Below are 26,113 nucleotides of genomic sequence, written 5' to 3' on the forward strand. Positions count from 1 at the left end.
TTAAACCTTTTAGGCAGATGGGATACCGGTCTCCCTTTTTTTTCTGAAGCTCTAATGACAAGCAAAAGTATATTTTGGTATTTTTTTAATTACAAGAAAAAGTCTAATAATTACTAAAAATGTTGGTCAGATTATCGGAATTATATTTTGTACTAAAATATAAAATGCAAAAAAAGCAGTTTAGAATTTTTTTTCATTCATGTTCAAGTATTTATCAATAATTGATTTTGTAAATTAAATAAATGTCAGTGATGAATAACAATCGTTTCTCTTAGATTTAAATAATTGCAATTTTAAAAATGCATTGTTTGGAAGATTTCACCTTTAAAGCAGAGAAAGACATGATGTATTTCACAACCATAAATTATTAATATGCTAAATATAGTATTTTTCATTTATTTTGATCTAAATCAATACAAAATTCAGTATGATCTCGATATTTCAATTTTAAAGGAACTCTAAAAAAATTTCGAGATAGTGAGTTTTCGAGATAAAAAGTTCAGAACGAAATATGTTCTAGAAAGTAGAAAAATATATTCCAAAATTCTAAAGATGTATTCTAAAAAAATATATTCTAAATTTCTAAAAATATATTCTAAAAAAATATATTCTAAAATTCTCTAAAAAGTAGAGTCATGAAACATGAAAAATAACTACTATTACAGGATTCCCACTCTTTCAACAAAGCAAAAATTAAGCACTTTTAAGGAACTTTTTTTGAAGAAATTAAGGACTTTTTTGAAAAATTAAGGACTTTTTTGAAGAAATTAAAGACTTTTTTGAAAAATTAAGGACTTCAGAAAATAGTGTGATTGTTAATGTCTATCATTGAATATGCATATGCTACCAGTGACAGTGCAATTTATTTAATTATGTACCTTCTTAAAATATCAATAAATTAAAAAATAAATAAATAAATAAACAATTTTATTATAATGTAAGCACTGATATAATCGCATTAATTTACAGACTCGCCAAAGAATTACCAGGCAAATCTGCGTATCCTTAAGAAATAAAAATAATAGCGTAACAATCCAAAACTAAAAAAAAAAAAAATTTACATTGCAACAAAACAAATTATAAATGGTTACCAAATATTTAACTTTCTTATTAGAAGCAAATCATGCTTTCTTATTTAGTACTCAGGAAAAAAAATTAAGTATTTTTGAAAAAACACTTGGTTTTCATCAATAAACTTGATAAAAAACCTAGGAGGGCTAAGATTCTTCAAACCCTGTTTCTTACAAATCTGTTTAATTTTTAATACAATCATGAATTTTAAAAAATTTTATGCTTTCTATGAATTTGCAGTTACTTATTACAGATTGAAATATTATGCAAATTTATTTAATTCGAGATTTTAGGAAATAGTTTTCGTTATGGATTCCAGTTCAAAATTTTTTTTCCTTGATACTTCTTAGTGTTTACTTAATTCCTATACTTTTTGATTTTCTTAGCGTTTTACTTAATTCCTATAAGCAGATGCACAACCAGTAAAACTGAATTTCCTGAATTCTGTCAATTTTGAAGGTTAGAACTGCACCCCCCTCCTAAAAAAAACACTATCTCTTCCATGTGCAGTATTCCCCTTCTCCACACTATTCTTTTCTTTTAGAATGCTTCTCTGTTCTCATAGAGTATCATTCTAGGCAAAGGGCAGAATATATTAAAGAAAAAGCCAATATATTAATGAAACATGTTTTCTTCCCTTGTCTGTACCCCCCCCCCTACACACATTAATTTTTGTCTCTCTAAAAGGCTTTACCCTCGATGCGTGGTCTAATTCTAATTGATAAAAGAACTCTATTTTGTTTTAAAAAATTGAACAGAAAAATTGTTGCTTTCAACCATAGTGATGCTAAAAAATTAAGAACTTTTAAAAACCTTGAACCAAAATTAAGTACTTTTAAGGGCCCATATTTTCCAAAATAAAAATTAAGCAGTTTTTAAGGACTTTTAAGGACCGTGGGAACCCTGTATTAAATATGTATGTAATAATAGTCGACTATAAGTCTAAATACAATAGTTATAATTTTATTTTTAAAAGTAAGACAAAAATAACTGTGCATTAAATAGAAAAAAATTGATTTATAATGAATTGTAACCAATTGTGACTTTTCCGAAAAAATTCAATTTCTATTTCGAAAAAAATTAGACATAGCAAGGTTTTGAGAAGAAACTCTTCAACTTAACTCTTCATAGGAATTCAACTTAACATTAGGTGAATATATAATGCCAAGTAAAAAATATTTTTAACATAACAAGATTTTCGAGATATCGAAAGTGTACAGTAATGAAAAAAGTATGAAAAATATGCTTCATAAAAATCCTGCGTTGAAGTTTTACCAAATACTGTAAATTGGAACTTTTCCTCAGACAGGAAATGGCTTTTACTTATGTGAATACAATTATTTCGAATTAATATTTTTGTTTCTTTTTATTCATTGAAATCCAATTACCAAAATTTTAAGAATGTAAGAATTTTTTAAATTTGAACTTTGAAAAATACAACTTTAAAATCAATATTTTAGTGACTAGTTTTAATAGAACACGTTTCAATAAATAAAATGAAAAGAAGAAATATTCAAAACTAGTGGGCTGCGCCCCCTGCTCGCTAACGCTCGCCAACCCCCGAAAATTGCTACGCAATGTTATATAGTTTGCTCCGCAAACCAAGCTCGCTTCGCTCGCTACTAACTTAGGTACATTGCAAATGCACAAAATTCTAAGAATTCAAAACAATCATTCAAATCCATATAACAACTTTTTTTTCTAAACTTTCAACTTTTTTTTCTTTTTAGTAAGTACTGAGTCCTTAAAATAAATTTGAATTCAAATAAATGACATGTAATTCGTTAAATCTATTAGAAATGTGCTATAGTATAAAATCTTAAGATAAAATTTCTAAAACTGATATCTCTTTAAAAAGATTAAAATTTCCGCTATAATTAAGTCTATTAAAAATTTAAATAAGTGAATTGCAATGGAAAAACCTGCATAAACAAATAAATTCTAGTAAAACAAATAAATTCGTGATATAAATCAAAAATTGTCAAATAAATTCGTAATACATAAATTCGTGAGAAAAAAAACGCTTTCGACAAAAAACCAAAATAGAGATCTATCGACAAAGACTTCTGCCTAGCTTATGCTCACCCTGGTTATTTCAGTTTCCGTTTTTAAAAGCGCTATATGTTGAGCCATCTTAGCTAGATTTGGCATGTGACATTTTTAGCGGTAATCATTGGTCTATTTTCTAGCGTTGCCATTCGGGGAGTTGTAATGAGGCTTTTTATATATATATAGATATCAATATATATATATAGATATATATATATATATATAGATTTATATATATATAGATAGATATATATATATATAGATATATATATATATAGATATATATATATATAGAGATATCAATTAGTTGCTTTAGAAATAAGGGAATTGTTGTTTGGAAATTGTTCTTAATTTAACATGGAATACCTTTTCTGTGAGAAGCGAACTCTTTATGTGCACTATTAGGAATATTAACAAGTATGCAAAGAATTGGATTATCTTTGTTCTGAATTGTAATAAGGTAAAAGTCTTATCATCAGAGTCGAAACAAAGAAATATTGCACAATATTGGATTAATCAATACAGCATCATAGGAATTCTGTTATGTCTGCATTTCTTTTCATTCTATGTCATGCTACTGATTCTGATGCTTGTCTTGTAATCAAATATCCCAGTCTTTTTTTTTCTTCATTTTTTGTTTATCTTTTTATATGCGTTGCTCATCTATTTTTTTAGTTATTAAAACATGACACTTTTTTAATGCGTTTAAATTTCAACAGAGAATGATTTACTTTCTACATTACTAAAACATTTACTACATTATTTTTTCTTAGGTTTCACTGTACGATGAAAATCTCTTACTATTATTTATTAGTTGCTATTTTCATTTATTTTCTGAGATATGAATAGATGAATCATTTTATTTGTGAATAACGGTAAACTGCAGAATTTAGAATTATTTTACTTCACGATATTTCCAAACATGTAGTTGGCTTTACTCTTGAAATGCATTATCCTTATTTGACATTGCTTTTATTTTGAAATTGAAAACAAATTATTTTTATCCGCATATCGCTGGTTCAAAACTAAAACGACACTTCTGCATTCACTTCTCATTGAAATAACATGAGAAGTGAGTGCAGAAGTGTCGTTTTAGTTTTGAACCAGCGATATTATTAATTTAATTTCTTTAAGAGAAAGCATATCAAGTTTCAAAATTTACTACTGTTAATCTAAAGAATCACAAGGTTTAGCAAAATAAAACATCATTTTGATTGTGAAACAACTATAATTTTTCAGAGAGAAATTTGTTTTTGTAATGAATTATTTCTGAAATTTTTTAAGTGAATCGAAAAGTTTTTGCACACAATTATAAAATTCGTTAATCCGAAGATAATTCCTTACAAAAAGAACTTACCTAATTATTATATTTACTTATTTTCTTTTAACTATTTATTATTTCCTTAAATAATATTTAGAAATAATTTTGAATTGTGAGGCATGCAAACTTCTTACATCTTTTTAAAACATGTAATTTTATGAGGCAAAATACAAACGAAATTGGACTAGCAGCTCTTGTGAAAAAGAATTTGTATATTTGAATTAGTTTTCTTAGGAATTTTCTACTTATTCCATTCAAATTTTGTTATTTAAAATATGAAATCACATTCTTTAAAATGATGAAAATTTTGATGAAAAAATGATTAATGTACTTTATTCATAAAAATTTTTGTTTATCATCAAATAAAATAATAACAAAAAATTTAATATTTATTAAAAAATTCTTTTTCGTATAGAATTATCTTTAGATAAACGAACTTTATAATTGTTTGCAAAATTCTTTCAATTCGCTTAAAACTGGATATAGCGAAATATTTAAGAAGTAAAATTAACACCTTGGGGTTCAAACTTGAACCGTTCTCCTGAGCAAACTATTGGAACCATATTTCCGAGATTGCGGCTACTCCCAATATTTTGGGGATCAGAAATCCAATTCCGTCGAAAAAAAGCATGGTTATTCTGAGAAAATACGTTTTTGTGTCTGATTTAGTAACTTAAAATACCATCTATACTAACTAATTGGCATGTTTGAGGTCCCCCCCCCCTGTGAACCATTAAGATTGTGTCACAGTAGGTGAAATCGGATCATTAAATCAAAAGTTATCAGTGTGAATCATTTTTTTTTTCTTTTGCGCAGTGTACATAGCATTATTTAGGCAGGTTTACAAGTTGTTTTATTTTTATTTTGTTATATTTTAAGAAAACTGTTTACTATGGTAATTTCTAACTATGGGTATTTTAAACTCAATTCAACACATTGAGAATAATTTAATAATAAACTCGGAATGCAATAATGATCACCTTTAGTATTTATTATTAGAGCCTTTGTTAAAAATGGAATAAAAATATAGTGCACATTAGAGATTTCAGATACCCTTAACTTAAGCATATTAACCCATCATTATTGACGTCGTATACTGCACTAATAAATTGAAAAGTTCTCAAACTTTTTTCTAAACGCCTTTTTTAGCACTTCCTAATTGGTTTGTAAAATATAAATTTTTTAGCTTTCGAAAACTATAATCTGCAAATTTTAGTTCTTTAGAGGTAGGGCTTTCTATGCCACAGAATAAGAGTAAAAAATTGATTGAAATCGTCTTAAGCCGGCTTATATAAAGGTCAATCGCAAAGACAATTTCTAGCAGAAAGGCAACGTATTCTTATCACACTAGACATATAAACTATTTTTTGATCATATCAACCCCACCTTTTCTCTTATTGACCTCAATAATGATTGTATAGAGTTTGAATGCTTTTTATTAATTCCCACTTTAATGATTGTTTTGAATTTTATTTTTCCGCGAAGATTGCAAACCTATATATTAAAGAGTTAGTATATATAACAAGTGCAGACGGTATTTTAAACTATGAAATCAGACACAAAAACGTACTTCCCAGAATAAACATACCTTTTTTTCGACTTATTTGGATTTCTGGCCCCAAAATATAAGGAGTAGCTGCAATTTGGGAAATATGGTAACAATAGTTTGGTCAGCAGAGCGATATAAAGATTGGAACCCTTAATGTTAAGTTTACTTTTTTCGTATTTCGCTATATCTCAAGAACTTTTTAAGCGAATTACGTACTTTGAAATGCTGTAAAAAATTGTACACCTTACAATTCAAAATTTTTTCGATTGTTATTAAATAAAATAATAAAAAAAATAAGAAATATTTACTAAAATTTTTATTTGCATGGAATTACCTTTGGACAAATGAATTTTATAATTGCTTATAAAAATTGTCCAATTCGCCTGTTTCGGAGATAGAGCTCAATATGCAAAAAAAAAAAAAAAAATAATAATAATAATAATAAATAAACATTAAGTGGTCCAAACTTTGGAACGCTCTTCTGACCAAAATATTGGGACCCTATTTTCCAGAATGTTTCCCATGTTTATTCAGAGAAAGTGCGTTTTTGTGTTTGACTTCGTAACTTAAAATATCGTCTGCACTAATAACACTGGCCCGTTTTTTATTTTGAGGCACTGCACATAGCATGAAATTAATTAAAAATTAATCATGATTTCAGAAATGACAGTCGTTACTCAATAGCCATAGAGGATCAAAACAACAGTTATTCTAAATAAAACTCTTACCTTCATCTCTCGTTACTGATGAATCTGATGATTTTCGATTGTTTTCTGAATTTTCAATTGGGTTGTTCTTGTCTGTCTGTTCGGTTTTTTGTTCTTCTTTTTGAATTGCATCAGAATCAGTTTCACTACTGTGGAAGAAATTCATCATTATGACCAAACATATAGTTCACTTTATACGTAGCATTTAAATGATGCGTCATTTCGAAACAAAGTCTTTCATTTCGAAACGAAGTCAAATTTCTCAGAAGCCAATTAAAATTCTTGTCTTTTTCAGACTTCATTGCTTAAGAACGAGATAAGAATGATTTATTGCTGATAAAAACTAGAGATACCATTCAAGAAAAAATAGGCATTCTTAAATTGTTTGCTACCTGGAGAGATTATCGGAAATTTTAAGTGTCTGTCTTACTTCGTTGCTTTGACTTTTATTTTGGTATGTTCTTGCCATGTTTACAATTATCGTATAGAATTTTCACATGATGGTTAAGTTTTGATTGAACAAAAAAACCGTTTTATAAGTTTTTTAATTTTGAATTTCAGAATCCTTTTAGATTTTGTGATTAAAATGAACCGTGTGCTTACTGTAAAACAACTGGATTAATGATATCAAATCTTTTATTTGTTTTTCATCATAATTTTAGTCTTTTATGATATAAATCTCTCTCTAATTTTTGCGCAGGTCGATACTATTTTTTTAGTCAGAATATTGTTGTAAACTTTTTTTTAAAAAAATCGCGTTAATAATCACTGGCTTTGTTTTATTCATAACTTTAATAGTCTAATTCTTGTTTTGTCCAGGGTTGTTTTGCCTTGAAAAGAAAAATTGCAGTAAATGATCCAGTGATTAGTGCAAAGGTTTTAAACTCTTAGGTTATGTTCGACCAGAAACATATTTGTTGAGAAAAAACTGTAATCTCTCCTCTACGTCCGCATGTTATCAGAATGTTCTGATTGGACATTAAGTTTGAGCCCAAGAAGGCTATAAATAAAAGTAACTCTATTTCTCTAATGTTCCTTTCTATTTCTCCTGACCCAGTGTACGTTCCAACTGTGTAACTCTCTGTGCAATGTTCTAATAAACATGTCTTTCTACGATCCACTGATCTCTGAATTTCATTACAATAACAATATTAACAGATTACGCAATATAGGCGGTGTCAATTTCCTTATAGTGAAACAATGACTTGTGTTATCCTTCTCATCTTATAATGAAACTACAATTTACTATAAATTTTAATAAGACAATGGCTGGCGTAACGTTATGTCCTCCATTCTGGGAGAGTATTCCAAAATTTATTGCAATAGTGGTTTACAGTTCGAACATTACATAATCAACGCAACCTAATAATCATTCCTCTCCATGTCAGGGGCGGATCCAGAAATTTTTCCTGGGGAGGGTCATAGACTCAGAGATCCCCCCCCCACACAATAAATTTTTTTATAAAAAAATTTTTTTAATATTTTTTATTGAAAAAAATATTGTTTTTTTAATGCTAGTCTTCTCATTTATTTTTTTCATAATGAACAATACATAATTAATTCAAGCATTCTAAATCTTTAAATAATAAATAAAATGCGTTTTTTTAGAAACTTTGTCAATTACCATCTTTGGTCGCGCTTCAACATTATTAATGTTTACAATCAAACTATGACGAAATTCGTTTTAAACTTTTGGATTATGATTCTTGAAACAGTGAAGAAGATAATTAGATGGAAAAAAATCGATTTTTCGACCTACCTAGGTGTATATGCCCCTTTGAATAATTTTTTAAATATTTTACTTCTTTTGTGAACTATTAAAAGAATTATTATTTTTATTTTTTTCCTATTTTTGGGGGGGGTGTATGACCCCTATGACTCCCCCCCCCCCCCGCTGGATCCGCCACTGCTCCGTGTGACGCAAATGCGGGTTAGTTCCATCAAAAAAAAGTTCTCCACGATGGCAAATTTTTTCCAATACTTCATTCAAAAGTTCCCTTGTCTTCTAGATTGGTTTCAAAATGACAAGACTACGGAGCTGAAAATTAGAAGTCGTAAACCCAAAAATTGGGTCTGCTGTTCAACGACGATTATATTAAAAAAAATATTTAAAAAATTTAATAAAAACTAATAATTATGGGCTGGAATAGCCTGGTTGGTAGGGCACTGGGCTCATGTCCAAGAGTTCGTAGGCTCGGTTCCCACCGGCCGAAGACTACCAAAATAGTAAATGGTGACTGTGCACGTTAAATCTGTTGAGTTTCAAAGTCCTCCATGCTCCCATAACAAATCAATACCTCTGGGAGTACTGATCCAGGAGTTTCCTTGTCTTCTGGATTGGTTCAAAATTATAAGGCTACGGAGTTGAACATTAGTAGTCGTAAACCCAAAATTGGGTTGGCTTTTCAACGACGGATATAAAATAAAATAAAATCTAATAATCATCATTGTGACCAAGCATTGAAGACGAATGCTAAAACTGCTGATTTTAGCACCAAAACATCACTTTTCTTTCTAATCACTTTTAATTTTTTCGTTTCCAACATGCTAGTTACTAGTTAGAACAACCACTCTATTCATTAAACTTTACTCCATGTAAATTTTTTTGTACATAAGGCCAAATCAATAAAATAAAAAAAATTTCATATAGTGGAGGTAGTGGAAATAAAAATTTGTTTTTACTCCGAAAGGGTTGTCATAAAATTTTCAATCAAAAAAGAAATGTATATAGCATTATAAAAAACTTATATAAATGTATATAACATAGTAATAAAAAATAAAATTATTTAAGTATAATTTTAGCTAAATGCAGTTATTTTATAGCCATGCTTCATAATGTGCATAGATTAAAATTAAAAAGAAAAACTTAACGAGTCATACATTATTTTAAAAAAATCTTCAGGAATTTTTGAAATCTAGAATAAATTAGACGTTTGACAAAACTTGTGGCTTTATTCTGTTAGAATACATAAAAGCCATGGTCAGTCTTGTTTATGCAGGCAGCCAGAAAAATTCTAATAAAACGGAAATAGTCATTCAAATAGCTCAACTTACTACAAATTCACCCGTTGTGGTTAATGTAAAAGTTAATTTCTACGTCATTTTTTCATCAGAAAATGAAAATAACGAAATACACATTTTTTTACCAATTCTACTAATTTTCATTTTAGTCAGAAATTGTTCATTAGATTACAAAACAATGCAAAAAAATGTCGTAACTATAGATAATTAAAATAAATATGAAACCAATAAAATATTTAACTTACTCGCAATAATAATCTATCCATAAACAATTAAACCTATTTAAAACTCCAGATTAAATTTGCTTATAAAGATTGTTTACTTCAAAAAAAAAAAGTCGATAAAGAGCATAATAAACACATCCCATTTCCTTTTAGTAAAACGGCAAACTTTTCACTTTTTTAAAAACGGGAAAACGAATAAAAGCAAAAAGTTCTCACTCAATAAAATCTTGAGATTAAAAGCATTAGCATGAAACGAGAACGATTAAATTTATTTCTTCCCAAATTATCAAACAGATGAGGAAAAAAAAAACAGGAATTTCCGGGAATTCTGCTTAGTATAAAAATGTGAAGAAAAAGAGGGAAAGAGAATAGAAAAATATTTTTATCCCATCATTTATCATCTCTTTTTAAGAACACGGGATTTTATTTGTTAAATGCACAGCGTTCGTAAAAGGATAAAAAAGAGAGAGAGAAATAAATGCCGGTCACTTACGATTGGGCTTCGGCTAAAGACTCTTTGCTGTGATAGCTCTTCGACTTTTTCCCCCTGAAAAAACATTAAGGTAATCATTTTTCACGAAATTCATTTTAAACACGAAACAAGCTTTTTCAATATATTATATTTTCTATGAGAGAATATTTCTTTTTTTTTTTCAAAAGGGATATGTTATCATGAACCTTTTTGTTTCTTTTCTATTTTAGCTAACAAATTTTTAAATAGAACATTACACGGTATCAGTTATCTTAATAGAGCTTTTATTAAGAATTATTTGCTTAAAATAATTTTTTAAATATTTTTTTTAATTGTTTAGAATTTTAATTTTTTTTAATAATTAATTGTAATGTTTCTAAAAATATATTTAAACTATTATTTTTTTAAAAAAATGTTATGTAATTTCATATGAAAAATATATAGGAAAACAATTTTTCTTATTTTAGTTAACAATTTTTTAAATAGAACACGGCATCAGTTATCTTAATAGAGCTTTTATTAAGAATTATTTGCTTAAAGTAATTTTTTCAATGAATTTTTTTTAATAGTTTAGAATTTTAATTTTTTTTTAATAATTAGCTGTAATGTTTCCAAAAATATATTTAAACTATTATTTTATTTAAAAAATGTTAGGTAATTTCATATGAAAAATAAATAGGAAAACAATTTTTCTTATTTTAGTTAACAATTTTTTAAATAGAGCATTACACGGCATCAGTTATCTTAATAGAGCTTTTATTAAGAATTATTTGCCTAAAGTCATTTTTTCAATACATTTTTTTAATAGTTTAGAATTAAAATTTTTTTTAATAATTAGTTGTAATGTTTCTAAAAATATATTTAAACTATTATTTTTTTAAGAAAAATTTTATGTAATTTCATGTGAAAAATACGTAGGAAAACAAATTTTCATTGTCTTTGTGTGCTTGACTTTTTTGAATTATATTCGAAGCTGCATTTTTCACTTTTAGATAAATGTGGACTAATTGTCCTTTTGTGATAACAACAAACGGAAACAATGAAATAAAGGAAAATAAAAAATTTGAAAACTTGTTTTACATTATTTTACAATGGGCCACAAATACCCTATCAATAAATATATCGTAGAGAATCCATAACAAAAAGAATTCTGTAAGAAAAACAGTTAGCCAAACAGGATATAAAGGGGTGGTCATAATAAAGTAGCTTCTCAGTATATTATAGACTTACAGTAAGCGAAATAAATAAGTGAAAACCCAAAATAACTTTTGTTCTGATGATTGGATTTTCATGTTCTGGCTCCATCTTAACACTAGATTGCCTAAGGAAGTCATTTTGACTGCTTTTAATTTCAATTAAAAAAGAAATGATGTATATAATGACACAATTTCTTAGAATTTTATACAACATATAATTTTTTTATTGTTAATATTTACTAATAACTTGTTATATAACTATAAATAATGTAAGAAATATTAAAAATTAATTTTAAACAAATTTTTCTACACATTATTTATTCTTTTACAATCCAGACATTTTGACTGCTTTTGGGCAATATAGGTATATACTAAATTTCAGTCATTCTAGTGTTATTGGCTCGAGAGTCTAATCTTAAATATGTTAAGTAATTAGTCCAGACAATATTTTAAGTTATAAAATCAGACACTAGAACATACTTTATCTAAACAAGCATAATTTTCTACGACAGATTTCGATTCTCAATCCTCAGTCTGGAAAATAGTTTAGACAGTTTACTTTAGACAGCTTAGTTTAGAATTCTTAATGCTAATTTACCTTTCGCAATTGCTACTAGGACGAATAGAGAAAAAAAATAACAACACAATTATAAAGTTCCTTTATCTGATGATAATTCAGTGCAATAAATAATTCTTAATAATTATTTATTATTTTGTTTAATAATTGTCAAAAGAATCTTGAATTGTAAGACATACAATTCTTTTAATCATTTAAAGTTTTGTAGTTTTAAATGGTAAAATACAAAATTTGAATTAAATCAGGAAGAAAATCTCTCGATGAATTAAATTTTAAAAACATCGCGCATTAAGAATCGCATTTCTTGAGACCTATTTTGTTTCAATTTTGTAGTTTCTGATTTAAGATTACGAAATTTCAAATTATATAAAAAATTTGTCTGCCTTATAGTTCAAGACTTTTTTTTTCGATAATTATTACATAAAAAAATGAATAATTGCGGGAAAAAAAACTTTGTATTGAATTATCTTTAGAAAAAGGAATTTTATAATTAAGTTCTAATTTTTCTGTTCTCGAGATGCATCGAAATACGAAAAAATAGAAATTAGCACTTAAAGCAAAAGGGTCCAAGCTTTCGATCTCTCTCCTACCTGAGCTATTTTGATCAGATTTTCTAGATTATAGCTACCTCATATTTTTTGAAAAATAAGAATCCAAATAATTAGAATAAAAGGTATGTTTTTTCCCACCAAGTACGTCTTCTTGTCTATTTTCGTAACTTAAAATATCACCTCCCTTAATTAATAGCATACTTGACGATAGGCCCTCAAACCATTAAATCCAAGTTCTTGAAAATTAGATCAAAAGTTACTCAAGATATTCATTCTCTTATTTCACGCACTGTACACTATTTACCGAAATAACTATAGTATGATGTATAATAAGCTGATTTTTTATCTGATGAATTTTTTTTTCTCTGATTTCACAAAAAAGTAACTCAGCAGATATTTTAATTAAATAAAAACTATGATTATGTAAAAAAATTACAAGAAAGTTAAAAAATTTGTTTGAAAAAAAAGAAAGAAAGAACTATTTTCAGTTCTGGAATTTATGCAAATTACCTCACTTATGGATGATGCTTATACTGTAGAAGTACACAAACAAGATAAGTACTGATTTTGCTCAGTTTTCTTTCAATTTGTGGCAAGTTTATTGCTCGTAGAGAAAATCAAAGGTTAATTTAATGTTTATAAATAAAGCTTTAACCTTTTTTTTCCTTTTCATACTTATTTTGAAAAAATTGTAATTTTGAGAATATTGTAGATTAATAAAAACTCTATCCTTAGATAAACAATGATTTAAATTAATTTAGTTCATAAAGCAAGTTTTAAAAAGCATAAATATATTGACAATCGCGTTTTTATTAGCTTTAGAAATCGGAAGCTGTTTTGTACAGGATGAAATAAAATAAATTCATATTTTCAAAATATAGCATAACTAAATATTTCCTAATTTAAGCTACAAATATTTTGATTCTAAGCCTTTTATTACATTTTATTTTATAACCGTCGTTGAACAGCCGGCCCATGTTTTTTGGATTTACGGCTACTAATGTTCAACTCGTAGACTTGTAATTTTGCACCCAATCCAGAAGACAAGGGAACTCCTGGGTGAAGCATTGGGAGAAAATTGCCTTCGTGGAGGATTTCTTGAGGGAAATAACCCGCATTTGCATTATATGGCAAGGAAAATTTGTAATCTTCTTCTTAAAGTGCAAGTACCCTATTGTACCCTATTGTACTCTCATCAGAAAGGTATTATTTGTAATAGAAATTAACTATCATGATTTGATCAATGATATCATGATCATTATTATTTTTTTGTGAATTTATAAGAATTCGTACAATGTTTACTGTTAAGGAAAACTATTTTTGTATACCAGTAGGTATGTTGTTAGTTTTTTAAAGAACTTATTGTTAAGTACGTTTAGATGATTTTTTTTTTTAACGAAATCATTAGGAAAAAAATTGACAGTAACGTTTAAACGCATTTTTACCAAGATAGACATTTGGTCCCTTACGGGAAAATAAGAAAGTTTCGTTTCTATATTTTTGTTATTATCGGATCAGTTTTCCTAATGAACCTTGAAGCTGAACAAAGCGCTTTCACCAAAAAAAAAAACAAGTCTGAAAATTGGACCATATGCTCCTTATCAGATATAAAGAAAAACTTTAAAAGTTTCATTTCGATATTTTGCTATCATTAGCCTAATTGACTGTATAGCTAGACAACGCGTTTTTACCAAGATAGAAATCACAATGGTCCGGTTGTAATTGTGAATTAATAAAAATAAATTAAAAAAAGCTTCATTTAGATTTTTTGTTATTATCGGAGTCATTAGCCTAATTGACTGTAAAGCTAGACAACGCGTTTTTACCAAGATAGAAATCACAATGGTCCATGTGTAAATTGTGAATTAATAAAAATAAATAAAAAAAAGTTTCATTTCGATATTTTGTTATTATCAGAGTCATTATCCTAATTGACTGTAAAACTAGACAACGCGTTTTTACCAAGATAGAAATCACAATGGCCCGTGTGTTAATTGTGAATTAATAAAAATAAATAAAAAAAAGCTTCATTTAGATATTTTGTTATTATCGGAGTCATTAGCCTAATTGACTGCGTTTTTACCAAGATAGAAATCACAATGGTCCATGCGTAAATTGTGAATTAATAAAAATAAATAAAAAAAAGTTTCATTTCGATATTTTGTTATTATCAGAGTCATTAGCCTAATTGACTATAAAATTAAACAACGTGTTTTTATCAAGATGGAAGTCAAAATTTGGTCTGTGTGTTAATTGTGAATTAATAAAAATAAATAAAAAAGATCCATTTAGATATTTTGTAATTATCGGGCTGATTAGTCTAAGAGTCAGTAATGCTAGCTAATACTTTTTTACCAAGGCAGACACAAAGCGGTGATTACGAGTAAACGACCAGCTGCTCACCACAAGCAGCAAGTATTAAATAAGACAAACAGTGTAATAGAAATGGTTAGTAATTATAAGAGAAATCCGTTTTCCTTGATTTTTGCGTAAATGTTATCAGAACACGTGACATAAAATCTAAAAAGGTTAAGTGATTATATATTAACAAAAGCAGCTTAAAACTGTTGATTTTTTTTTTTACAGTAATCCTTAAAATTCTCTCCCGACTCAGAGGATCAAAATTCTAGAATAAAAACAATAGATCCTTGGGTTGACAATTTTCAGACTAAGCTTATTTTAAATCTTAAAGGAAAACACAGCTTGAACTGATCTTATTGCACATATTTTTCATCTTGAAGTTTCTTAAAAAGGTCAAAATAAATTTATGAATGAATCTGGAAAAAGCTTTTATTATTTGAATGAAAATTTAATTTTAAAAGCAGACATAGGATTTTATAAAAATGAATAAATTCAGAATGTAAATACACCAAGAATCATAAAGTTTAAAAATAAACTTAATTGAAAAATGATGTTTTCCCAGTATTTTTATTTCGAAAGCGGATTGTTGAATGAATAATGCTGTAAATCTTTGAAGAATTTTCTTTTATTTCATAAATATATATTTTCTATAAACTAGGAGGCTTCGCCCCCTGCTCGCTGGCTCTCGCCAACCCCCAGAACTACTTTCGCATTTCATTTCGGATTGCTTCGCAATCCAATGCTCGCTTTGCTCGCTCATTGGATACGTTCTTAACGTCTAGCTTTTGTATACTTTTTTGAATACTCAAGTTCCGAAAACTTTTCACTGTAGAAAATTCTAAACCTGTATATTTCAATATTAATTTGAAATTGCAAACAGTTCACATATTTTTCTTAATCACACTATTCCAAATTTCAGTTGTTGAGAAAAGTAACTGTTGTAAGTTTTATTTTAAAGTCTTTCCCACCAGAGGGTTAAAGCCATGTGTTGTTAAACAATATGAAATAGTAGTCTGCCACTGAAAGCCGGATGTAAAGCATCGGCTTCGATGAAGATAATTCTGTATTTTTAATTCTCTGAAGGGCGCCACCCTAATAATATGGAATTTGTAAAATAAATGTTTATATTTTTGATTGTTGATGAAGCCCATCATTTTGTGTTTTCATCAGTGTTCAGAATCAAAACAACTATAAGTTTTTTTATTTTATCACAAAAATATAAAATGCATAAAAAGCAAAGAAAAGAGTAAGAAAATGAGTATAGTCATAGAAAAAGTTAAAATTATAATATAGTATTTGTCAGTTAAAATAAAACTTTTTGTTTAAGTCATTGTTAACAATTTAAATTTCTCCGAGGCAATTCTAAACCTTAATTTTGTTCTAAATGTCAGTATTCAGACACACAACAGAAGTTTAATATGAAGTTGTAAACTGTAAGAATTTGGGCATTTGGTGATACAACACTTATAGAATTGAAGGATTTGTTACGTCAAGCGCTCAGGTATCATAATTTTGATCTAGTTGTGCTTCTATGTCATTTTGATTTATGTTGCTAAGTTAACTTTCAAAAAATTCTATGGCTGGCAAAAGCATTTTTATTTTTTAAGTTGTTTATTTTTATTTCTTTTAGAATTCGTTCTTTTTTTTAGCAAAATGTTTTTTAACCTAACAGAATTCTCTGCCGACTGTTCTCTCTATAAATGAAAAAAATAAAGTAAATGTTACTGCAATAATACTTCACAGCTCTTCTTAAATCCATCCTTAATTCTTAATCAGAAACACATCATTAAGAGGCAGAATGCTTTGGTGTTTTCAAAACGTAAACAAAACAAAGCAAAAGTTGCCACCGGTGGAAAAGAAATACAGCCAAAATTTGAGAGCCACGTAAGAGAATTATATATATTAGATTATTAAATATAATGATATTAGGAAGGATTAGTAATTAGAATTCGTTGGTATTCTAAATTTTATAATTAAACCAGTTTCTAAATTTTATAATTAAACAAGTTATAAACAAAAACAAGTTTAAAATATTCAATTTAGAATTCTGCATCATTTAAAAAATGTAAGTTTTAAAATGTCATCGCACCTTTTCCGGTAGTGATTCGGCAGTTTTTGTATCCTACTTGTTTTTTAAGTTCAATTCTTAATGGGTATACTTTTTAGCTTTCATTTTTTACAAGGATTTTAAAAATACATGTTTACGGTGATAATACAAAAAGTGTTGTACATGATTTATTTTTAATAATTAGTTCATCAAGTAGTTATAGAAAGATTTCAATAATTTAAAAATATGTATGACATTTTTAAACTAGATTTCGTAACTTATCAAATCTTTTTTTAAACTTCAATATGTATATAGAATTTCTTTAATTAGTTTTTAACATATTCGAAGATATGTGTGTGGTTTTCATTACGTAATTTTTCTTCTGGAGACATTTAAGAGATTTTTAAAAATGGCCTGAGAAACTTGATTTTTGCGGAAGGAAAATCATTAACGAGTTATTACTCAAAATTATACATAAAGAGTAATAAACAATGAAACATCTATTCTTTTAATTTTAAGAAGCAATAAAAATCTCTATTATGTATTATTTAAAGAAACGATAAAAAAATCGTATATTTATGTCTTTTTTACGAATAATAAAAAATTTAATTTAAATGTCCATAAATTTAAACATGGAAATTTAAATATGCATAAATGATTATGGTTTAGCAACTACTTCCTACCACAAAACGTTTACCAAAAAAATAATACACTTTTTATTTCAAAAATATCAACAACGACCATAATTTATTTTGGATTTATATATTTTTTTATTTTATTTTTTTCAAAAAAATAGGTTAAATTAACTTAACATGATAGCTCATTACAATTTCCCTGCATTTAGACGTTCAATTTATACGTTATTTACCATAAGAAATTTAGAAATGAACACATCGTTTTGGCAGAAATCTAACGAAATAATATGATTTAAATAGTATTGACGAGGGAAAATTCTTATGTTAAGAAGAGATAAAACGAGCAAAATATATGGATCAAACGAAAGCTAAATACGAGAGAATATTTTTAATGTTGACTTTAAATTTGAGAAAATTTAAAAACAATTCGTTACAAATTTAAATTCGTTGCAAAATGAAAACTAATTATAATTTTTTTGTCTTCTAAAAACTTGATCAAAGCAATATTTGTATTTAAAAGCATTTTTAACACTATAAAATGAGATATCTGACCTACCAGTTACACAAAAATCCTAATAAGACTTTTGGATTTAAATAACAATTCATATTCAATCTTCATCACTCACATAGAGATAAGAAAATGTTCAACTTATAACGATAGTAGAAGCAGCGTCAATATCTAAATAGCATTTTTAACACTATAAAATGACATATCCCACCTACCAGTTGCACAAAAATCCTAATAAAACATTTGGATTTAAATAACAATTCATATTCAATCTTCACCACTCACATAGAGATAAGGAAATGTTCAACTTATAACGATAGTAGAAACAGCGTCAATATCTAAATATCATGACACGCTTCTCAAAGAATCAGCTGAACATTTACATTTTGTCAAGGATAAGTTATTAAGAATTAATCTTAAATGCGTCAGCGAAATATTCCAATACTCCTGTTGCATTGTTTGTAAAACTTTTTACTTTCTTTCTCGCTGTATTTTTCAAATTGAAATAACATTTCAGTTTTTCAACAACAAAAAATTAAAGTGAATAGATTTTTCACAAAAAAACCAGCATTAAATACATTAAAGATCCAAAAAAACTAAATTCTTCATGCAGAAGAATGTTATAATAATTAACTTTCTGAAGTATATCTGGAATGAGAACAAAACAAATTTATGCTGTTTTCCTATTAAAGATATAGTGTTCATAAAATCTATATCAAGACAGCAATAAAGCAAAATCTATTTGAAAATAATAAATTTTACTTGAGATTGTAATATCTTTTGTGGCATTTACGTACCCTTACATTAGCCTTTATGTGTATCAGAAAAAACGTGACTTAATATGACTTTCTAACCTCTTGTCGAACATAATATTCAAACTTCTTTAGAAAATTTGTTTTAATGAGTTAGGAAAACGAAATAGTTCATTATTATTGCTCGATCGTTATTTCCTATAATTGCAAGTTTTGAAAAGAAATTTTTAATACGGCGTATGAATTTTATTACGTGAGCGTCGTGAAAAGACCCAATAGTTTATCTTATTATTTGTTATTGTCATTGTGTGCATATATGTCAGCATGGATATAGAAATAACATAAATAAATAACATAAAAAGATATTGCGTGTATTCATTTCTGGAAGAATATCTTTTAAAAAAAGTTTCGATAATACTAATTAATGTACTGAGTGCCAATCAAAAATGGACCATCCTTATTAACTTTTGATCTAATGATCGAATTTTCAAGATTTATGACTCAATCTTAATGGCTTGAAGAGGCGACTTCAAATATGCTAATTAGTTAGTGCACACGATATCTTATGTTACGAAATCTGACACAAAAGAGTACTTTCTCTGAATAAACATACTTTCTTTTCGACTGATTCAAGCTTTTGACCTCACAAAATATAGGTGATAGCCGCAATCTGGGAAATAGGGCACAATAGTTAAGTCAGGAGAGTTCTCCAAATTTAGGACCCCTTAATGCTAATTTTACTTTTTGCACATTTCGCTATAAATCGAGAATTTCTTAAGTGAAAAAAATAATAGAAATTTCGAATAAATAATCGAAAAAAATAATAGAAATAAAACAAATTTCACACTCAAATATGAAATTCGTTTATCCAAAGATAATTTCGTGTAAAAAATAATTTTTAGTAAATACTTGATATTTTTTTTTAAATTAATAATGGTCAAACAATTTTTGAATTGTAAGGTATGCAATTTTTTGCATTATTTTAAGCAATATAATTTTACAGGAAACAATACAAAATTTGAGCTAAATAGATCGAATATTTCCTAAGGTATTGAATTTGAAAAATATGACTTTTTCAAAATTCGATTTATTAAGAACTATACGACTAATTTCGCTCAAATTTTGTATTGTGTCATGTAAAATTATATTTTTTAAAACGAAGCAAAAAATTGTATACTTTACGATTCAAAAATGTTTCGACTGTTCTTAAATAAAATAGTTATAAATATTTATAAAAGGTTATTTTTTTGCATGGAATGGCCATTTGGAATTTGCCAATATGGAATTTGCCAATTCGCTTAAAAAGGTCTCCAGATATAGTGAAATATGCACACAAAAAAATTTACATTAAGGTGTCCAGACTTTGCAGCCTTCTCTTGACCAAACTATTGGAACCATATTTTTCAAATTGCTGCTACCCCCTACATTTTGGGAGTCAGAAATCGGAATCTGTCGAAAAAAAGGTATGTTAATTCAGAGAAAGTACGTTTTTGTGTCTGATTTCATAACTTAGAATATCGTCTGCATTTATTAATTACTTTTAATGGTAAAAAAATTCATGTATATAAATTTATACATGAGGTTAGAGAAAAGTTTTTACCCTATTGAAACTAACCTAATTAAAATAAATTAAAACAGGCACATTTTTTTAAAAAATAAAATCCTATTTTAAAAAAAAAACATTAGAGAATTGCTAATAGCAAACCGAACTGATTTTATCAATTGTTTTAAATCCAAATTTGATTTGGTGAGAAATGTAACTAGTTAAAACAAACTATGCAACAGAAGTCGTAAAAAACAGTCATAACGAACATAACAAAACAGTCCCTACAATAAAAGTTATAGTCATAAAAACTAATGTTTTAATAATTCTAATAGTTCAAAAATAATGTTTTAATAATTAACGCATTGATTTAAAAAGCCTACTTTTATAAGCATTTTTAACAAGTTTTCTTAGTAAAAATTAATTTTCTTTTTGGTTTAACTCTTTATTTTGGATTTTGTAATAAAATGTGCTTAAAGTTGATTCATGCTTTATTGTATTCACTTTTGTATTGTTTTACAAATTGGCAAACGCAAAAGTTCTCTTCCGAAAAGGTAAAAAAAAAAAAAAAAAAAAATTATTTATATGTATATATATATATATATATATATATATATATATATATATATATATATATATATATATATATATATATATATATATATATATATATATATATATATATATATATATATATATATATATATATATATATTGCTATTAAGTTGGTGAGTTCACAACTGTTCTGTTATTTAATATTATTTAATATTTTTGGTTACCAAATGGACGGATGTATTTTAAATAAAATTTTTGCATTTATCACTTTGTGCCATGAAGCTGAAAGTTAATCAATTAGATAAATCATTTAACTCTTTAACCGTAATTCATAATAGTATATTAATGTAAAAAATAACAATTGTAAAATAATTAATAAGATCAGACACCGATTTAAAAACTTTATCTTAAAACGCAAAGTAGAATTACATTATTCTAATAATAATTATAATAAAAACAATCTTCCTAAACTCTTAATTTAGAGAAACAAAATCAAAAACGTAATAACATCGGTAAAGTTAATTTTAACCTTTAAATTAGGGAAACAAAAATATTAATAGGAAAACAATAACTTTATGACTTATATCAATTTTATGCTGATGACAACCAAACCAATTTGAAAATCAATGTGGAAAAACTGCATCCTACAATGTGATTTTCCAGCCAATAAAAATGTATAGATGACAATGGAAAACTGTGAAACCAGCATTACATAAATATTTAATTAAATAACAATGTGAATAAGAGCTTTGATGTGTAAAAAATAGGCATACAAAGATTGCATTGGTTGTGGAAGAAAATAAAGGTTTAAGTTAAGTTGTTTTAATGCCGTTATGGTTTATGCCTGTGTAGAATTAATACTTGTTCAAAATCTGGAATGATTTTACTTTAAAATTTCTCGCTAATTTACTCAACCTATACGGGCAAAATGACAGCATTTCAGTTTTTCAAAAAAAAATTTTTTTAATTAATTATACTTAAGGTAATTTTAATTATAACAAACTAATTAATTATAATTAAAATTTATTATTAATCAATTATAATTACAATTTATAATTAATTAATTAATTATAATTAAAATATATCAATTATAATTAATTAATTATAAATAAAATATATCAATTATAATTAATTAATTATAATTAAAATATATCAATTATAATTAATTAATTATAATTAAAGTATATCAATTATAATTAAAATATATTAATTATAAATAAAAAAAATATTAATTATTAATTACAATTGAATACTTATAATTTGAATACTTATAATTAAAATAATTTCAATTATAGCTTATTAATTAATTATAGTTAAAATCTGTTAATTATTAATTATAATTATAATATGTTAATTAATTATTAATTATAATATATTAATTAATTACTAATTATAATATATTAATTAATTGTTAATTATAATTACTTAAGTAGGATTAAAATAACTTTAATTAAATTCAAATAAAAAAATTATAAGTAAAATATAATAGGTTGTTTTTAATAAATGCCTTGAAAAACTACCATCAAGATTAACAAAAGCTTAAAGTGATCGCCTCACCTTTTCTTCTCCGAAACAGCTTTAAAGATAATTAAATTATTGAATTTTATATGAATCAAAGCAATACAAAAACAAACAAAAATATTACTAACTATTCAAAGAATCTCATATGCATCAATCATTTCCTTCTAATTTGGCTTCAACATATTGCATTTATGCATCTACCATTAATGCAAGTTTCAAATTAAAGCTCAAAAATCAATAACTAAAATTATTATGCCAAAAATGAAATAACATTTTTTTTCATTGCATATTCCGTGGTAGAATCCATTAGTTTCATCTACAGAGACAAATGGGGACATTGCATAAAATCAATATGGATAATTTCAAATACTCTCCTCAAACACTTACATGTCAATCAGCAATGCAGACAAAATGGTGTTTTCTTAGATCAATATTGATGGAAAGTAAAAAAAAAAAAAAAAAAAATACTGACTTTAAAATTAAAAAAAAAACTTTTTTCTAGGAAAGAACAGCCTCATAAACTTCAAATTACTGTGGTACAGGCACCTTAGATGTATCATTCGTGAAACCCATTTTACAATATAAACATTTTCACCGTACAATTTTATAGTGTAATTTTCATAGTAATAATTTTTAAACTACAGTGATTTTACAGTAAATATTACTGTAAAAATTACAATACATCATGTATGTTATTTTACTGTAGAAAGTACCGGCATCCTGAATGCCGTTACTTTTTCCATAATTTTATCAGAAATTTTTTACAGTGTACTTTATTTTACAACTAATAACGACACTGATCGAGAAAAAAAGACTCTTTTTTAAAAGATTTGTACGAGCAGCTTAAACTTCCTAAAAAAAAGTACCTGCGATTACTTTATAATCATTTCTAATTTAGAACTTTATAATCATTTTTGGTGAATAAAGCGGCGCAGTATAACTGATTCTGTACTTTTAGCCATCGTTTAAGTTTTTTCTCTAGATTAGTACTTAAAAACATACTTTTTTTTCTCGTTGCTTTTGAATAGGGTACTTATTTTATAGCTTTGATTTTTCGCTTGTTGCTCCTAAGCTAATTCGTGGTAGTCAAAATTTGCTACAATCCTAATTGTATTTCTCGAAAATAATTACAAATGTCATTAATAGTTTTATCAACATTTTTAACAAAATAATATCACAGTGTTACAAATTCTTTTCTTAGATCTACTATAAATTTGCCTACTCTATAGAAACATTAGTGCGCAGCTTCCTTTTTCTTGTTATTCTTTGCCTTTTTTGTTGACTTTGTATTATTAGATACAACGGATAAACTTTTGAAAAGCAAATACTTTACCGATACTATACGAACGGATAATCTTTTGAATTTAAATCAGCAAAAGAACAGTTAACTAAACGTAAATGAAGAGCTTAGTGGAAGAACTGGCTAAATGACATTTTAGTGAATTTGAGTAAATGAGTGCTAAAGTTTATATGTTCCCCCTTTTTATGTCTCTGAAACACAAACTAATGTGAACCAGAAACAAAAACAACTTGTATGTTAAAGCTATTTAAGGGGTTTTTTTTTTTCGTCTTTTTTAATTATTGATTCGTAAAAAAATACATACTCTTCCTTAATATATGGAAGCTGCTTTTTCAAGTTCTTCATTTTCACCCATTTTTCTCTCTCCACGCCTTAGCGTTCTATACCAAGCCACAGTGGGCCAGCATCCAAGGTTTCGTGGCCAAAATTAGTATTTCGATAAAATTTGTTTCAAAATTTGGGGGTTTTTATGTGCTGGTAAATTGAATTCATAGTTGAAATTTTGAAATACACTAAAAATTCCAAAAAACAAACGAAATGGCGGCTGAAATATGGCGAGCAAAAATAAAGTAAAAATAATATAGCACGTTTAAGTAATTAAATATAGCAATGAAAATAGAATAATTTTCGTAATTTTATATTAAAAATGAAAAGCAAATTATATTTCCGAAGTAATATTACAAAATAGCGTTAATTAATTACAAAATAAAGCGAAAACATGAAAAAAAACATAATTTTTGTTTTTCGGTACATTTAGTTCACCTTTGCAATATGGGCAAAATGGAGCAGGTTTTTTCGAAAGAAGACACATCAAAGAAGACAACAAAAAAAAGTTTAGCTAATTACCTCGTGGAACTTTTTGGAGATAAGTTTCGAAAGTGATTCAAACATTGTAAAATGTCAAATGATAAGATATAAACTATAAGTTTGTCAAGAGTATTACCTAATCCAACAAATTGAAAAATTGTACTATAATTTGAGACTAATTAATAAAATAAAATAAAAATGATAAAAATGCAACAGTAAGGTGAAATTCCTATATATATTTCCGAAATATAAATTTGAAAGTTACATTTAAAAAAAATGTTTTTAACATATTTTTCACTACATTGTACTCTCGTTGGTCCAAAAAGTAAATTATAATGTTTGGAATGATTATGAATACTTAATTTGGGCGATATTAAAACTGCCTACACATATTTTAATTGAAAATTTAATTTTGACTTTTGGCCAAAGATCATGGTCTTCTGGTCCACTGTGCACAAGCAAAAGATTTTCTAGTTTATTGATTATTTGTCGCCGAATCACTTGACCGGTTCTTCCACCCAAAAAATACTCAAATAATGTCCTTCAGCTGGTTCTTCCATTTAGTATCTTCGGAATTAATAGATTTAGCTATATAAATGAATATTATATATTTAAATAAGATTAAAGTAAGATTTTTCCTGAGAAATCTCAATTATTTTAAGAACGTCACTTAGCCGGTTCTTCCACTAAGCTCTTCATGTATTATAACTCAATCCGTGTTTGTCAAAATTTACCATAATCACAAATATCCCAATGAATAGGCACTTAATACACAACATCAATTTTACTTTAGTAATTCTTACTTTATTTGTATTCTTTTGGTTTGTTTTGAAGACATTAAGTTTCAACAAAAGAAACCATTTTATGCATCTTTTATAAATACAAAATAAAATCTAAATCATCTTAAATTAAGTGAAGTAAAGTGAAATAAGATATACTTACTGCCACGAGATACCGATTCCACGTGAGGCTGATTGAATTCGCTCGCGCAGGGACCTCTGTCTGGAGGGCAACGACATCTCAAGGGCCCATCACTCCTTTTTTTAACGCCCTAGAACAAAAAATAAAATTATTAAAAACTAAATATTATGAATTCATATACTTCCCATATTCACAACATAAAAATTTAAATACTAAATACTAAGTCTCTTTTAAGGTGACTCTTATAATAAATGCTAATTGCTGTTATTGTTGCTTATCCTCGAACGATCTGACGAAGTCACACAAGAATACTAAATAAAGTCTCTCAAGTTAAATACTAAATAAAGTCTCTTTTAAGGTGACTCTTATAATAAATGCTAATTGCTGTTATTGTTGCTTATCCTCGAACGGTCTGACGAAGTCAC

General features: G+C 26.7%; 1 protein-coding gene across 4 annotated transcripts in view; it reads right to left on the bottom strand.

The window, feature by feature from the left end:
* LOC107441582 (oxidation resistance protein 1) overlaps positions 1 to 26,113 on the bottom strand; it is a 151,958-nt gene that overhangs the window by 110,076 nt on the left and 15,769 nt on the right. For 2 of the 4 annotated variants that reach the window (XM_016054904.4, XM_087156909.1), the window contains exons 2-4: positions 25,710 to 25,818; positions 10,436 to 10,489; positions 6,719 to 6,846 (exon numbers count right to left, since the gene is read on the bottom strand). In XM_016054904.4, the coding sequence (XP_015910390.3) occupies positions 6,719 to 6,846; positions 10,436 to 10,489; positions 25,710 to 25,786 (259 nt within the window). In that variant the 5' untranslated portion in view covers positions 25,787 to 25,818. Of the gene's footprint in view, positions 1 to 6,718; positions 6,847 to 10,435; positions 10,490 to 18,337; positions 18,678 to 25,709; positions 25,819 to 26,113 lie in introns of those variants that run through there. The other 2 variants (XM_087156910.1, XM_071177194.2) reach the window with 2 other exon arrangements.

The sequence above is a fragment of the Parasteatoda tepidariorum genome, chromosome 2 (genome assembly GCF_982258835.1).
Source record: "Parasteatoda tepidariorum strain Cologne lab strain chromosome 2, Ptep-v5.0, whole genome shotgun sequence".
Classification (NCBI taxonomy): Eukaryota; Metazoa; Arthropoda; class Arachnida; order Araneae; family Theridiidae; genus Parasteatoda; species Parasteatoda tepidariorum.